Source organism: Alternaria infectoria (genome assembly GCF_024043175.1).
Source record: "Alternaria infectoria strain BMP 0036 chromosome Unknown scaffold_2, whole genome shotgun sequence".
NCBI classification, from domain to species: Eukaryota; Fungi; Ascomycota; class Dothideomycetes; order Pleosporales; family Pleosporaceae; genus Alternaria; species Alternaria infectoria.
In genome coordinates, this window is record NW_026250691.1 from 170256 (window position 1) to 186627 (window position 16372).

The 16372-nt window shown below is 52.3% G+C and overlaps 7 protein-coding genes across 7 annotated transcripts; 4 read left to right on the top strand and 3 right to left on the bottom strand.

The window, feature by feature from the left end:
* Positions 1–478: 478 nt before the first annotated feature.
* Positions 479–2190, top strand: J4E92_001507 (uncharacterized protein; the record flags this gene model as incomplete). Its single annotated transcript, XM_051492918.1, has 2 exons — positions 479–935; positions 992–2190. 2 exons carry the CDS (start codon positions 479–481, stop codon positions 2188–2190), a joined length of 1656 nt encoding a protein of 551 aa, XP_051356149.1.
* Positions 2191–2853: 663 nt separating this feature from the next.
* On the top strand, positions 2854–3285 carry J4E92_001508 (uncharacterized protein; the record flags this gene model as incomplete). Its single annotated transcript, XM_051492919.1, has 2 exons — positions 2854–3057; positions 3127–3285. 2 exons carry the CDS (start codon positions 2854–2856, stop codon positions 3283–3285), a joined length of 363 nt encoding a protein of 120 aa, XP_051356150.1.
* Positions 3286–3755: 470 nt separating this feature from the next.
* J4E92_001509 (uncharacterized protein) lies at positions 3756–5342 on the bottom strand (the record flags this gene model as incomplete). The annotated part of the gene is made up of 1 exon (XM_051492920.1): positions 3756–5342. The coding sequence occupies one exon, from the start codon at positions 5340–5342 to the stop codon at positions 3756–3758; it is 1587 nt and encodes a 528-aa protein (XP_051356151.1).
* A 709-nt stretch (positions 5343–6051) lies between these two features.
* Positions 6052–7203, top strand: J4E92_001510 (uncharacterized protein; the record flags this gene model as incomplete). Its single annotated transcript, XM_051492921.1, has 2 exons — positions 6052–6056; positions 6183–7203. The coding sequence occupies 2 exons, from the start codon at positions 6052–6054 to the stop codon at positions 7201–7203; spliced, it is 1026 nt and encodes a 341-aa protein (XP_051356152.1).
* Positions 7204–7584: 381 nt separating this feature from the next.
* On the bottom strand, positions 7585–10337 carry J4E92_001511 (uncharacterized protein; the record flags this gene model as incomplete). Its single annotated transcript, XM_051492922.1, has 5 exons — positions 7585–9236; positions 9307–9352; positions 9399–9532; positions 9631–10089; positions 10139–10337. 5 exons carry the CDS (start codon positions 10335–10337, stop codon positions 7585–7587), a joined length of 2490 nt encoding a protein of 829 aa, XP_051356153.1.
* A 751-nt stretch (positions 10338–11088) lies between these two features.
* J4E92_001512 (uncharacterized protein) lies at positions 11089–11977 on the top strand (the record flags this gene model as incomplete). Its single annotated transcript, XM_051492923.1, has 3 exons — positions 11089–11128; positions 11180–11245; positions 11301–11977. The coding sequence occupies 3 exons, from the start codon at positions 11089–11091 to the stop codon at positions 11975–11977; spliced, it is 783 nt and encodes a 260-aa protein (XP_051356154.1).
* A 1408-nt stretch (positions 11978–13385) lies between these two features.
* Positions 13386–14318, bottom strand: J4E92_001513 (uncharacterized protein; the record flags this gene model as incomplete). Its single annotated transcript, XM_051492924.1, has 1 exon — positions 13386–14318. The coding sequence occupies one exon, from the start codon at positions 14316–14318 to the stop codon at positions 13386–13388; it is 933 nt and encodes a 310-aa protein (XP_051356155.1).
* Between the last annotated feature and the right edge of the window lie 2054 nt (positions 14319–16372).

Below are 16372 nucleotides of genomic sequence, written 5' to 3' on the forward strand. Positions count from 1 at the left end.
GTGTGGGGAAAATCGATGCCTGATGCTGAGGTTCAACGCCACAACACGAAAGCTGCAAAAACCTTAACATTCTTGTACGAGCCTCTGAAACAAAGCTGGCAATACAGCCGGTATATCATGCCCAGGCTCTTCCCGGTCATTCAACCACGCGAGTGCCGAATGAGGGAGGTAGCCTCGGGAACTCCCCGCAGTACTCCTCTCCTCCAATATATTCCACGGAAGAAATAGACTAAACTTGAAGTCGCGCATCATAGTCCCCTGATCTGCGCATCATATCCAAACATGTCGAGCGCAAGGTCTTCCGCTTCGAGGAGTACTTCCGGCATACGAGAGGTATACGCACGAACTCATTCCTTCCACCGGTAAAAGGTCGCTCGCGGCTTCTTCGTGTTGATGATGAACTCAAAATGCGAAAGTATAAAGAGACGGGATGTTCGTATAGACGGGTAGGAAGCACATCGACCAGGACATACACACCATGATCTTAACCAACTCTGTTCTTCTGACCCTCGCTGGAGCGACCCATGTCGCGTCGCAGTCGTTCCAGCAGACGCCTGTTATGGGTTGGAACTCCTACAACCAGATGTCATGTAGCCCAAACACCCAGAAGATCACCACCACCATTAACTCGCTTGCGAGTCGCGGTTTCGTCGATGCTGGCTACAAGTTCTTCCAGATCGATTGCGGATGGGCTTCAAGAGATGGACAACGGAACGCTACTAGCGGTGCACTGAAGGTGGATCTGAAAGCCTTTCCGGGTGGGTTGAAGCCTTTGAGCGACCTTGCAAGATCAAAGGGCATGAAATGGACAATGTACTCGGATGCCGGTGTGAGAATGTGCGACCCAGAGGCGCCGAGCCCTGTCTTGGGCTCATTAGGTCATGAAGCTGCGGACGCGGATTTCTTCAAGACGCTGAACACTGAATACGTCAAGTGTATGTCCGAAGGAACGTGGTCGCGCACTGTGATCATCAAGCTGACAGCCTTCCAGATGACAACTGCTACGCCGACGGGCCTGCAGCGAGCCAGAACGCTCCCAAGAACGCCAGAACCGATTTCGTCACCCGATTCGGTGTTATGTGGAAGGAGCTACAACGAGTCGGTATCCCAGGAATGTTAATCTGCCAATGGGGTGTTCCTTTCACGACCTCTACAGGTCTCCAGGGACCCGCTCAATGGACGAAGCCCATCTCGACATCCTTCCGACTATCGGACGACATTACATCAGGTTGGGCGTCCATGTTCCGCATCTACAACCAAGCTGTGCATATCGCCAAGTCCGGTCTAGTCGCTCCAGGACACATCGCCGATGCTGATCTGCTCATGGTCGGCAACTCTGGTATGACATTCGACGAGCAAGCTACGCACTTCGCCGCGTGGGCTATGCTGAAGTCCGCGCTCATGGTCTCGACCGACGTAGCGGCTCTGTCGAACGAAATCGTCGCTGTTCTGCAGAACAAAGACCTGATTGCGATCAACCAAGACTCCGCTGTCAAGCCGGTCACTCTCCGTCAGCGTTGGAGCGGGGACCGCGACCTTTGGGCTGGCGACCTCGCCAATGGAGACATGGCCGTCTTGGTCGTAGACCTCAGCAACACTGCGCGTACGCTGAGCCTGCAGCTGTCCGAACTCGACATCGCATCGGCATCTATCAAAGATCTCTGGACGGGTAAGACTGTCAGCGAGGCTTCCCTCTCCAAGCAGGTCAAAGCGCACGGATCTCTCGCCATCCGCCTCTCGAACATTCGCCGCTCGACAGCTGCCAAACCTACTTACAAGTACGTCTCTGCATCGACAGGCTCCCTCTCCTCGGGAGCATCCACCCAGTCCTGCTCCGGCTGCACCTCGTCCAACAAAGTCGGCAACCTGGGCGGCTCGTCAAACGGTCGCGTAACGCTCTCCAACATCCGCACCTCCAAAGCGACACAGACAGTGTACTTTGACTACATCAACGGCCAGGTCGACTACATGGGCGGCAGCAACGAGCGCGTCGCAGCGATTAGCGTGAACGGAGGTGCGGCAAAGACCGTCAGCTTCCCTCTGAGCGGATACAACTGGGACAAAGATGTATATAAGAACTACGGCGTCGAGTTGTCGGGTTTCAGCACCACGGGTACCAATACCATCACCATCTCTGGTGTTGGAAGTGCGTACGCGCCGGATGTTGACAGGATTGGTGTGATCGCGTAGTGTGCGACCGGCCTCAATTCGGCGCGTTTCTGTCTTTCCAGCCACGCTTGATTAGCCGGCTCAGCCACCTTTCTAGCGGTCTGGACATCTCCTTTGCGACGTACTACGGATGTTTATGAAGCACAATGAATGAACATCACTATATTTTCGGTCCGACGCCAAACCTCCGGCTGGGTATCATGTACATACGCACACAATCCGCTCTTCTGTAAGCGTTCTGTCAGCCAAGTTCACCGCATCATCGCATTGAATTTCTCCGTGTCGAAATCTCGTGCGCTAATCGAGTGGTTGTTTGAGCTCTCCCATGTGCCAAATCTTACGATGATTGATGCGATATCTGCGTATTCGGTGTTTCTCGCATCTAGGCTTACCTGGTAAAATGACTGACCGCGTTTCCAGCGCAGCGCAGCATAGCACAGTGCATCTGACGTATGCGCATCTCTTAGCAATTCAGCGCATGAGCAAATATTAAATATCTCGGCCCTACAATACGCAGGTACAATGATGAATACATAAAGATCTTCACATCCTCCGTTTTTTGCTTCATCACTCTAGATCTACAGTCGCACATCACCACTTCAAACTTCATTCTCCAACCTCAACAGATATCCCAAGATGCAACTCCAGTACCTCCTCCCCGCCGCGTTCTTTGCCGCCGCAACCATGGCCGCAAAGTTCAACGGCTTCTCCAATGTTGCCTGCCAGCAGTACGACGGCACCTACATCCCCATGACAGCAACCCAACTCCAAGATATCGTCGTCAAGTCCTGGGCGACTACGCAAGAAATCCCCGAAGCATCGCGCTCCTTCACTGCGCCTGATGACAAGAAGCTCTGCCCTTCTAACTCGGATGATACGTACAAATGGGTGAGTACTATGATCATACAGCTTGGCTTGATAAAATGGTATCTGACTAGTCTTGTTTTTGCGTTCTAGGTCTCGATCCCGCAGTGGTCGCAGGGAAGCAAGTGGCCTGCTGGTAATGGTGGTGCGCTGGCGGTGGTTTACTACAAGGAGACTGATACGTACAATGTGTGCCGTTATCTCTCCGCTGCTCAAGCGGATGGGTACAAGGGTGCTTGCAAGTGGGAATGATGGTAGATCACTCGTGTCATGAGCGACAATCTGGACGAATCAAAGAGTAGCGGAGCGTGTATATACATAAATATATTGAGTGTGGTCGTCGCAACGATTTTTGGTTCATCATGTTTGCATCACGCGTTACGTTAGTCAGCGGCGTTACATTCTCGCTACTCTTTTGCTAGCATCGATTTACCCAGCTGGGTAGGATATTGCTTCGTTAGACTTTCACTCTATGTCTATTGCGTTAGATCTATAAGGTGTCATGCATAAACAAGCGGTACGTCAAGTTTTAAACACCGTGAAGCTATTTGTATTTTGTATTGGATGAAATTTGACACGCATAATAACTACTGATAGTCCACAAAACGCACATTGGTCACCTGGGAAACCCACTTTCGTGGTACCAATAGTGGGAAAGAACGAAGCGGTGTCATCTGATGTCAAGAGTGCCATATTCACGATAAAGCAAGATGTCGATGCTCTTACAGCCTATACATTTGCTTGAAAGCTGCTACGCCTCCTGGCGGTCGTGACACGGATCTGCTGAAAATTTCGGCGTCCCACTCGTCGAGGAATTGCTGCGGTGTCCAGTGCTTCCGGGCTTCTATCATGCTTCTAGCATCCCAAGGAGTACCAGCGTCTCCATCGAAGTGGATGGAGCCAGAACCTTCGGTGATCTGTCGGACTACCGCGTAGAATGAGTCCGGTAGATGATGAGGCAATTGGAATCTATCCTTCAGTGCCGTTTCGCCCAAAGATATACCCCAGTACAGTGGATCGTACAGCTCACTGAGTTGTACATCGTCATGTCCTTGCATATAGTCAGACTTGAGCATGGCCTCTTGAAGGCTAGCTGCATGCTTAAACGTCTCCCATGCGATGAGGCTTTCGTCTTGATGACCCTCGATATGAATGCTGAGAGCCTCGGGGTGCGGGATGCGATCGAAGGTAGAAAGAACCTCGTCCAAGAAGTCTGCAAACGGGCGTAGCAATTCTACCTTCGATATTATACCTTCGTTCGGGTTTTGGTCGTCGAAAGGCGAATGTAGCCAGAATGGGTGTGTAAGGTTTGTCCAACACCCCACGTGCAAGTCAATCCGGAGGTTTTTATTCTCGCAGAGGTAGGGTTCAAGAGATCTTGCGTGTGACTCGGGGTAAGCTACGGCCAATTTGTTCTCCCGGATGATGAAAGGAAGTCGTATGCGCAATCGAGTACTCTGGGGCAACCTTTTGAGGTAATCGACTGCAACAGTTGTAGCAGAGAAGTACCAAGCTAAAGGTACGATAGGCTCGTCCCATGTCACACGGCGATCAGTATCTCGGGGGAGGGGGTCGGCTAGAAAAGACTCGAGAGCAAGATCAGTCTCGGTCGGAATCAGCGCCAGGTCCGGCTTCCACGTGAGAAGGGCGTTCTGGCATCCAGGTGTGAATGAAGGCATCATGCCGCGACTGGTATACGGGCTAACGATGGACTCGGCTATGAAGTGATCGAATTTGGGATGCGAGGATGCGAGCTCTAATGTGTATTGCAAAGCGTCGCAGAAAGTTGCCGACGTCTGCCACCGCCAACTATAGTCGGTTTGATTGACTCCAAACGTGGTGTATAGCTCATTCCCTTCCTTTATTGCACTGTATGCTTTTCGATAGCAGCGGGAAATGCCGGGAAAGCGGGTAGCCACCTGATCCACCATCTCGGGGGTGACGCATTCGCCCTTGGCCACGAAGTGCAGCATGTGCATCTTCATACGCCTCGCGCTTTGTGTCAGTCGCTCAAGTCGTCCAGCTTTGGAGTCAAGATCCTTTACGCTGATGCAGTCTTGATCGGAACGCACAGGGAAGAAAGTTAAGGTGTTGGCTCGCATGGCCGCATCCTTCATCTCCTCAGCTGCTTGCTTGCAGCAGCGTGTCAGCGCAGTCATCTCCTGATGTTTTTCTTGGGTTTCGTACCGAAGCTTGTCCGAGGCATAGTCGTAGAAAACGCCATTTTCATCGTGCGCATAATGTTCGTAAATATTGTCGCGCAATTCCCGGGGGAGGCGGAATAGAGGTGACTGCAGTTGGTCCAACATTGTGAGAAGTATGACAGCGGTAATTCCAGGTAATAGTAGATTGATGGTGGATATGGAAATGATGATGGAAAACTGATGGGAATCGATGGTTTAAGTGCAGTCGGGACATCTATGGATCGACAGGCATCAGCGGATCACGTGACAACCCAACTTTGGTTCAGGGTAACACCAACCTTAGAATCGCCTGGTACTACCAATGTACAGTCGTGAAGTGGCAAGTTCTGAGATTCTCATTCAAGGTGTAGCCGAAACTGCGACATTGTGTAATGCAGCATACCCCTGGGGCCATGTGAGCAGCGATGAACAAAACCAACGTACATCAGTATTCACGACAACTCGTGTGGGGTCGTAAACTGCATAGCATACACGCCTCTTACTTGATCAAACGAAGATGCGATACGCTGGTATCACATATGAATCTGCCAGCGACGAGCAACCACTTACGATGAGTTGGATAGACGACGGCGTGTGAGTGTGTACCTACCTAGGTAGGTATATTCCCACGCAAGTGCCATCGAGGTGCCGTGTGGGATGGGTCCCGAGGTCCTACCAAGAGCCATGGCCTCTCCAGAATGCGCCCCCATCATCGAACATTCTCGCATTCCTTGTGGTTTCGGAAGCACCAGATGAGGAAGCACGGTCTCTTGTCGGTCATGGTTCTTTGTCGATCATTGCCCTTTTCCTACGCGTTGCTCGGTGCTATCGCAAAATGAAGTCTCCTGCGTCAAAGCTTGGCATTGCTGCTGAGACAACGGTGGAAGCACCTGACCTGCCCTGATAATTGTGACGGCATAAATCAGATAGACAGACACAGATCTCTGTTGCTGAATAGACTCGCAGAAGTGAGTTTGAGCATCCGCTGGAGATCACACTTACCCATTCCTCATCTTCTCCTATCTTCGAACCTTTCTCCATGCTTCTCCGCAATGACAAGTCCTACAACGGCATATCCGACCCGCTCCAGAGTCTAACGACTACGGCATCTACCAAGCAGTATTCCGGCAACCCCTCCCCGCTCGCTCGTCTACCACGCGAATTGCGCGACCAGATCTACGAGTATGCCCTGGGTGCCGACATGATGCGCATATTGAGTTTCGGCGAGACGAAGATCATAATGCTTCCAATCTACGCGCCGGGTCGCGTGTACTGTGATCAGGAAGACGGTCTTCCGATGTGGATGCTATCTAGCCAGACGATTCTGTCTGAAGCACTCGAAGTCTTCCACCGAACGCAGTGCTTTGAGCACATCGACCTTGCGCCATACGCCCAATGGAAACTTTCGCCCACCCGGAGGAACCCCCTGGTACTCAACCAAAATATACGTCACGTAAAACTCAACGAGCCACTCGAAGTGGTCGGAAATTCCTTTCCATTACCAAGTTCCTGGCATCCCGGATATAACGATACGTTTCTGAAGTGTCTTGCGTTATGGAATCCGCCGGAACTGGACGTACGCTGTGAGGTATTCTCTAATAATCCGGAAGGACCTCGCATGGATCCAAGCCAGGTACCAAAGTGGCACAGTAAGGTCCCTGTGCGGAACCCCGATGTACGTGATCGGTTCAAACAGCTTCGCGGACGGTGCAGAAGCATGTCAGTGGAAATCAAAGTCCCTCACGGTTTTCAGGAGAACGGAAAGCTTTTGGATAACGCACGAGCTTGGGCTGAGCCTAAGCTCGAGCACAAGAGACAATATTTCGCCGACTTATGTCAGTCGATTGAGGCATGGGCGAGGGAATTGGTTGGCGGAAGCACGCGCTTCTTACTGAAGAACGAGAATGACGGAAGGAGCAATTGGAAGAATGGAACTCCTCCGGGAAAGTACTTTAGGGCCATATGCGAGGCGCAAAGACTCGGCTAAACATGTCGCATAGGAGCACTGAACAACATTGGCAATTGGTACTGGCCTTGCAATAGTCATCAACATCAATACAGTAAATTTGAGCTCCTTCTAATAGTCTCAGTCTTTTCCACTTCATACCATTACAGACATACGCGCGTACGGCCGCATCTCTCCTGTGGTGTCTCTTACCAGATATTCCTAGCTTTGGAAGAATTTAAGCCCTGGCTCCGAATTGAACAACCTACATGCACCGCGTAGTTCTCATCGGTGGTCTCCTTGGAAGGACCGTAGAGCTAAGAATGTATAGGTATAATACGAGCAGCCGAGTCCTGTGACCCCCCTCTACCACCATCAGCGTCCACAGAAAGCGCAATAACACCTCCTCATCCATAACTACCCTCACTTCCCCCTCCGCAACCCCCTCAAAGTCCCCGCAAACCTCCTCCTAGTCGCATACACAAACCCCATAAAAACCACCGCAAACACCACACTCCCCGCCCCCGTCCTCTGATTCATCCCCGCCTGCTTCTTGGCCTCCTCATAATACCCCTTCACCTTCTCCGTGACACCATCATCCTTCTCCAAATCAGGCATAACCATGATCTTGACCACCAACGCCGACCAGCCCGTGAAGTGCTGGGTACGCAGTCCAGCGCCTTTAACAGGGTCGTATTGCTCCCAGATATAGCCTGTTTGTAAATACGAGTTGAACACGGTGTGGACGATGTTGCTGCGGAGTTCCATGTAGATTTCGCGGCAGCGTTGTTGTGAGGGGCCGGGGATTTGGGCGAGGTCGAGGAGGTTGGTGAGGAGGAGGTAGTTGATGTTTATCCAGATGGGCGAGCGCCAGTAGTTGTCGTCTTTGCCGTAGGCGTCGTCTTCGGGGCTTAGACTGCGGACGCCGAAGTCGGTCCAGAGGTGGTTGGGGTCGCGGAGGAGGGTTAGCATGGCGGGGAGATGTGGGTGTGAGGGGTCGGTGAAGCCGGTGAGGAGAGGGAAGATGGAGATGTAGCCTTTGTGGCAGGCGTGGGTGTGTAGGTCGTTGCGTACGACGGCATCGCAGTAGGTGTTTGGTTCTTTGGACCAGTGTATGGTGTCGATGTTGGTTTTGACGCCGCGGATGTGGTTTTGGTATGTGAGCGCGTCGTGGGCGTTTTCGGTGAAGAACGCGATGCGTTCTAGTGTTCGTGCCATTACGCCGACCCAGCACAAGGCGTCCAAATGCAACTCGGTGATGTCGGGAGGTTCCGCTCGAGGGTAATCGTCCATTCCGCTGGCGAAATTCGTGCCTGGTGTCCGGCCACGCCATCGGTAGCCCTCATTTAAGTTGGCTGACGGGATTGAATGGGCCTCCACATCTCCAGATTGCGACTTCCGGAACCAGTCGTAGTGCTTCTTGAGGTACGGATACATCTTCGTCACCAGAGCTTTCCCAGTCTCTGCTTTGGCGAGGTACAAGGAGTCGTGACCATGATATTTTGTCGTGCCTTTCAGCATATCGATGAACTTTGAGATGACCAGAAACATCGTTGGCGGATTCGCAATGTGTGGAAATTGGGTGACGAACTCAGCAGGCGTGGCACCCTCGGCTTCCGCGCCTAGAATCTGCTCTCTTGCTATCCAGCCATCATCATCCATGAGGTTTAAGAGCCAGTCGCGTATCACCTCGAGAGCGAGATCAGCATCCCACTCGATGACAAGAAGGAGATGGAACCCCTCGTCCCACAGGAAGCCTCTAGGAAATGCTGCACGAGATGGCGTATGCGTGAGAAGCTCATACGGGCCTTTTGTCTCCGGTGTTGTATGCTTCTTTGCGTCAACTGACTTCTGCCAAAAGTTTGCAGTAGTCTCGGCGTATATAGCTTTCTTCGACGTGTCGACCTTGGCAGTGCCAGTAAAGTAGCCTAGTCCACCTAGCAGATTGGAGAAAGTATTGCGAGAGAAAGCGCGGTGCATAACGGTGGTGAAGGGGGTTTTCGGGGTGAACACTGCGTCGAAGTTCTTGGCGAAGGATGCGAGGGTTTCCTCTAGACTGGTGGTAAGACCGGCGGCTGGAAGGCATTAGCATATCTGGTTCATGGACGCGCTTCTTCGTATAGAATGGCGGAGGTGAGTACTCACAGGTCATGGCTCGCTTTGCAGTATCACTCGAGTACAGGATGTCGAACTGCTTGAGGTTAGTCTCAGTATAAACATATGATCGTAGTGCTGACCTCGAATTCCCCATGGCACACCATCTGCACTAACTGCAAATTGCCGTTGCCCGGAGCGTTGCGCAGCACGATATCATTTGGTCCTGGCTCGGTGCGGTCTTTCGTTTGGTCTTTCAGCGACTCCAAGAAGGTGGCTTCTTGCACATGCTCATCAGCTGGTTGTTCATGACGACGAAGGAGTTTTATCACAGGTGGCTGGAACGAAAACAGATATGGCATTCATCGTACTTACATTTGCCCTGCCACAGCCTATCTTCCGTAACGTTCAGCGTCTTGATATACGCTATTTCACGCTTCTCATCTGCATTGATGGGTACAGGGATATGAATACCCGCATTACCCAACTTCGGATGCGCAATATTCATATTCACAGCTTGAACCGTCTTCTCATCGGCCTCAAACTGTTGACGCGCCTCGAGCTTGCAGTCGGCACAGGCTTCCATGCCCTCCATGCCAATGTAGAAGACCACGGTAGTCTTGAGATCTTTCGGCGCATCAGGTCTGGGCATGCCCTTGATGCGCAAACCCCAATTCCCCTGGCTCTGGCCTTCGGAGTGCTTTATGAACTCGGTTATGAGGTTTATCTTGTTCCCGACGTCTTCTATCATTTGTCGGCCGCCTTCTCGTGTATCGTATGAGATCCAACCGTATCTGGCCATGCCGTCGCTCTGGTTCACGTCATGTCGGAGTGCTATAGAACTAGTTAGCGCCATACACGTATCCTCATAGTGTCTACTTACTCGTCTCTACATCTTCCAGCTTCCCCCACATGACGCCCGCAATGAGACTTTTGGGCATGCGGGCGCGCAAGCCCAGATACAGATTCGGACGATAAGGGCCCCATAGCAGCGATTCATTGCTAGTCGGCACCTTGTGGTCGGCGGCGGACGCGTGTGGGAGAAGCGTGAAGAGGAGCGCGAGGAGGGCTGGCGGGAGCATAATGACGTCTGGCGGGTGCGACGCGTTTCACGACGCGTTGACCAATTGCTCTCAAGCTCTTCGGGACGACTGCGGTGGCGCGAGGCTTCGGGGCATATCTCTGCTACGTTGACTTAGCTCTTAGCTGACAGCGACAGCAATGCGCCGGCTATATCGGACTTATTTGCCCAGACAGAGCGGCCTTGGTTCCTGCTGCGTTGTGATTGGATGACGCGCTACGCCATGGCCAAAAGAACTCTACTTCCATCTTCAATCAGTCGCACGCGATAAGAATCACAATTCGCTTTACTCATCGTTCGAAAGATCTACAGCTGTATTCGCCTGTGATGGGTCTCGGGTCAGTTACAGCGACTGGTCATCCGCATGTTACTACGAATGCGTTCATTCGGTATCTGTCATGCCACAGAAACTTCAACCTTTCCAGGATGCATCTCGAAGCATACCTAGGTAGTACCTAGGTACACATTACATAGAATAACACCAACTTTTGGCGCCAAAACATGATACAGGGCTGAAAGGATAACAAGGATACTGGCAGTTCCAACCCGCCAACCTCCCGCGCGACGTCAGCGGTCCACTCACGCCGCCGAGCCCCCACAATCTGCAAACGCGGATGAGCGAACTAAAAGCCAGCCATCCCGCCTTGGATGCTGGCGATCCCGATCGACTCCAGGATAGCAAGATATAAAGACTTTTACGCGATCTTTAACACAGGACAGTTTTTTGGGAGCCATTTCAAGAATACACCAATATGGAAGAACAAGTAGAGCGCCTAGTAAACAAGGTCTGGGGTATGTGATACTAGAAGTTAAAGTATAAGACACGTGTTGACGAGACCACAGACCAATATCAAGATGTCCCTGCATCGAAGCGCTTGCTAATCGCCGTATCCGGTATCCCAGGGTCCGGTACGTACAGTACACGCACGAACCTCAACCCATCCAACCCGCTGACCACGACCAGGCAAAACAACACTAGCAGCCATCGTGTCAACCAAACTCAACGAGAAACATGCACAGCAATCCCCTGGTACCGCCAATAGCAACCCACTCTCAGCCTTCATACCAATGGACGGCTTCCACCTCTCGCGCCAACAACTCGACGCAATGCCCGATCCAGACAGCGCCCACGCGAGAAGAGGCGCGGCATTCACCTTCGACGGCGACTCCTTCTACAGCCTGGTAAAGAAGCTACGCGACCCCATATGTCCAGAGAGCTCCACACTCTACGCCCCCAGTTTCGACCACGCGCTCAAAGACCCCGTCGAAAACGACATCGCCATCGCGCCATCCGTCCGCATCGTGATTTTCGAAGGCAACTATTGTTCTTTGAACAAGGCGCCTTGGAACGAAGCTGCGAAGCTCATGGATGAGCTTTGGTTCGTGGATGTGGACTTTGATGTTGCGAGGAAGAGGTTGGTGCATCGCCATGTTAAGGCGGGGATTGCGAGGGACGAGGAGGAGGCGGGGAAGAGGGCGGATGATAATGATCTTGTTAATGGGAGGGAGATTGTGGATTTGAGGCTTGAGGTGCATGAGTTGGTTAGGAGTGTGGAGGATGGGACGTGGGCGCCTGAACAGCAGGGGGTGGGGGATGGGGCGGATGAGGGGAGTAAAGGGGGGATGGCGGGACGGGTATGATGATGTGTTTGCTGACATTTAGCATTGGCAGTGGATTACCTGGCTTTCTTCGCTGTTTTCGGCCCCCAAGTATAGACGCTGGACTACCGCGCATTCATGATCTCTGTGTGGAAACCCTGATAGTCCTCAAGACTGTTCCCTTTTCATAGTAGGACGTGTCTCTCGTATCATCGCATTCGTGCATCTCCGCACCACTACCAACAATGCCCTTTGCCCACGCTTCCACCGTCGCCTTTTCTTCGAAAAGTTGATCCGAACTGTCCAATTCGCAGTGCTCGCATACGTTACTCTGAAGTTCAACAGTCAGGCCTCTGCAACGCCCACGAAGTCCTTCTATCTTGCCATCTAGGCTCTTTCTCCGCTTTTCCCTTCTCTTCTTTTTGTGTGGGTCCGCTTCCGTATGCACATAACTGCACACCTGGCAGAAGAATGCCACTTCACAGACGAATTTAACGTCTTTAAGATCTGGTCGGAGTCGCTGCAGGTATTGCATAAACATGGTGTCGACCTCGTCCGGCGCAAACCACAGATTTTTCGCGGCGCCTGTAGCCCCTTGCCAATTCAACGTGACTTTCCATGTCATTTCGACGTTCTTGATGCTGTTGTTGAAGAGAAGTGTGTTTTTATACTCGCTGCGGTCCACCGGGTTTGGTGGTGCACGATAACATGATTTCGCACTGAAAACTCTGCGGCGAACTTTTGATGTTAGGCTTACTCTTCGTTTTGTTCTTCCATATTGTGTGGTTGGGACATATGTCTGCGTCCTGTAGAAGAGTTCAAGCGCTTCCCCAAGAATCGTTTTGCACGAAAGTAGCCACTCGGGAAGGCCCACGTAGTGGTCATCGAGATAGTTCGAGGGGTACTTTCGGTTTCTGGCATCGATGGCGAGGTTACGGTAATGAAAGGTAGTTTCATCGGAACCGAAGGCGTGCTCCCAGATCATGTCGCGCAATTCGCGGGGCAGGCGAGTGAAGAGTGGTGACTGCTCATTCTGAGTGGTGATGAGTCTTGATCGTTCAAGATCCTCTTTTGTGCTGCGTTGGCGGCGCTTACGGGGGACGTAGGGTCCGTCGTCGGGTGAGTAGCGTTTTGCGTTGCGCAGATGCATGTTGAGAGGTGTTGCTATCTGGCGAGAACCGGACAGGAAGGTGTGAGACGACCTCTGGAGCGTACGCCGCGATGGTGGATTGTTGTAGAGAGAAGAAAATATGGCCTCACGAGTGGGATCGAAGTTTAAGTAGCCGTCGTATTGGTATAGAGCTAACTGGTTGTGGCTAGCGTCATATCCCCGTTGGAGACCGAGGCGTTGATATGGACGATTGTATTGCCTGGAACTGCAGACGACGTCTGTCGACTATTGATAAAGCCTCAGTGTCTCCTTTGTATCTGATCTAGGTATCATACACAGTTATGTGCTCTTCTTCCATGCGTTTTCTTCCACCTTCCGCGCAACGGTCGTCACATGTCGCACCCACACCGAGTCCGGCTGATAAGGCGTCCAGGGCTTCCAAGCATCGACACGACCCAGATCGTCCCAAGATGAAGCCCCACCCATACCGACAAGCCTCATTGCACACTTCTCCGCATCGTCCATAATCGACAATGGCGTGCCACCCTTCTCAGGATCTGACCTAACCACGACAGTAATCTTGACTTTACGAAATCTCTCTTGCCAGTCGTCCTCCCACTGACGGGCGAGGTCGCGAGACATGTAGTTCCTATAGTAGTACTCGGTTTCGACGTGGTACCAAATCAGCTCCAAACGCGCATCCTCCAGAAGTAGGTTGTCCATTAGCTCGAGGAAAAGAGCAGTCAGATCGCAGAAGACACCGTTGTTCTCAGTCCAAAATTTCGGAATGTGATCTCCGGGGACTAGCTTAACAGTTCTTACGCCACCAGGAGTGAAGACAAGCGAGTTCGATAGTCCAGGCAACTCATTCTCGGGGAATGTTGGTCGACCAAAGGGTTGGAAGGCGTAGGTTCGGGCTATCATGTCTAGAAACTCGTAACAAATCTGCTGGCTAGACAGCGACCATAATGGGAGACCGCGCTTGGTTGGTTTCAAGCGCCGGATGCCCAGGTAACCTTCGGTGTCCCGTGTTGCAACAATGATGAGCTTATCCACGCGGAACGTGAGATTCAGACCGTCAAGTGACTCCAAATAAATCTGGTTTCGAATTTCGCGGGGCAGGTTCAAGAGCGCGCTTCCTTCCTGACAAGGGATTTCCGAGACAGTAGGACGAGCCTTTCGGGCTTTGGTCATCAGACGCTTCGAGGAGCGGGTCCCTTTTGCCGGCGACAAAGCGCGTTTCTTGGACGGCGCCTTCTTGGTAGGAACCATATCGTCGTCTGAGCGTACGTGGGCAGTAGGTTCGAGTGGCGAGGAGCGCTTGTAGCAGCCAGGTCGAGCTATGAGTGAGCTATGAGGTCCAGTTGGGCGATGGGCGAGCGTCGATCGTTGACTGCCTATCCTGCGTGGGTCAGAAGATCCAGAGGTACCGGGTTATATATGCGAAAGCATCCGAATTCCAGCGCTAGATATTCTCGTGATCACGGGCACGGTCCTTGTCTGGTAATGAAGGAAGGCGCGACGAATGCTGCCTGGGCTATCCTTTTCGTGACCCGACTAAGAAGTCGAGAACACCGCTCATCTTACCAAATCCCCCGACTTCCTCAAATCAACTCACTGCCAACATGGAAGCCACAATGAACTCAACATGCACAAACCGCGCCAGCATCGAGGACACCTCAAACCTCGACCACCTCGAAACATCCAAGTCCACCGCGTCGGCGGAATCAGCTCCTACCTCATCGCATAACCTCCTTCTCGACCTCCCAGCCGAGCTTCGAGAAAAGATATACGCCTACGTCTTCGGCCCCTCCCCCCGCACATTCACCGCTAGCAACCAGACGAGCGTTCAGGCCTCAGTGCGCGACTTCGATACTCCTTCCCGCTACTATCCCGGATATGCAATCATTGGTCTACCCAAATGGTTGCTAGCCAATAAACAGGTCCACGCCGAAGCGATGGACGTATTTCGTCGATGGCGTACGTTCGTGTTCGATGACCCGATACCTGTGATGGAAGATTTAACTTTGTTGGACGAACCGCGGGCACTACCTGCTTTCAACAGTCTGACCTACGGTGGCAGCGCCAACATTGATAGCATTGTGTTCCAGCCTGGCCGTACTGTGCGGTTTAAACTGCACTGGCCTGTTCGTCCCAAGTACACGCGAGGCGAAATTGCACGTTTTCTCGAGAAAGCGAAAGAGGACGACACCGAGTTTCTCGATTGTGTTTATCATGGACTTGGAGAGAACGCGTGTTTGGACTTATACTGGGATCGTATGTGGTGTCGAAGCCACTATTACGGTGCGGAGTGGCTGGAGGGCGAAGAAGAGATGATGGATTGTTTTGATGAGAGGTGGAGTGGGCGGTTCCGTAAGATTTGCGTCCATGTTAGGTATGGAGGAGCGGAGTGGACCTTCGCGCAAAAGATGATGAAGACTGCTAGGAAATGCTCACGGCGACTCGTGGGTGTCACTGCAGGAGAGGATGTAGGCGTGCGTTGGACTAGGAAGGAGGTGAGACCGGCGGTTAGTCCTATCCACCTCAGCGATTGGGAGTCGACGTTGGTGATCGAGCGGAAGATTTGAGATGCTGGCTTGACTGCGCAAGATGTGTAGTCGGGGGGCTTTGGTGGCTGGCACGAGAACTTACTCCAAAGTATGTATCTTTCGTGAACAATCTCCCTCATCCAGCTGACCTTTCAACCGTAACATACCTCATGATGCGGCCATAACCAAACGGTTTATCGTGACGATTCCTCACCTCTTCCCTCCATCTCACGCTCGACGCATACTCCACCGTCTCTCCGTCTCCATCACATCCCCCGCATCCCCTAGCAACGAGTCTCTTCGCCGCCCGTTCCCCCAATCCCGCCACTATCTCCTTCGCCATCAACTCATTCACCCTACTATCCACTCTGATCTGCACACGTTCCAACCTGCCCATCCAGCGCTCCAATGCCACATTCCTAAGAACGACTTCATCACCCGGCAACACGTTAAAAACGTTGAGGGTCCAGTGCATGCGCAACTCTTTAACAATTACACCACCCTCGTGCAGGATGTTCAACATCTCCTCATCACTAGACCCAAGTTTAACCACCACCGTCCTCTGCCGTTGCCCCTTGCGCGCTCCCGATATAGTCATCTGTCCGCCCAGTGTAGGGTCTACATGCCACCGCGCAAGCTCTAATTCAGTCGTGACTTCGGTATCAGAATCTTGTGCTAGCTCGTCCGGGTGCGCTGCTGTGATATAGCTTAACGCCCTCATGTTGAACACTACTGTCTTGACAGCCGCAAAGACGAGCCTGTTCAACACGTCATCCG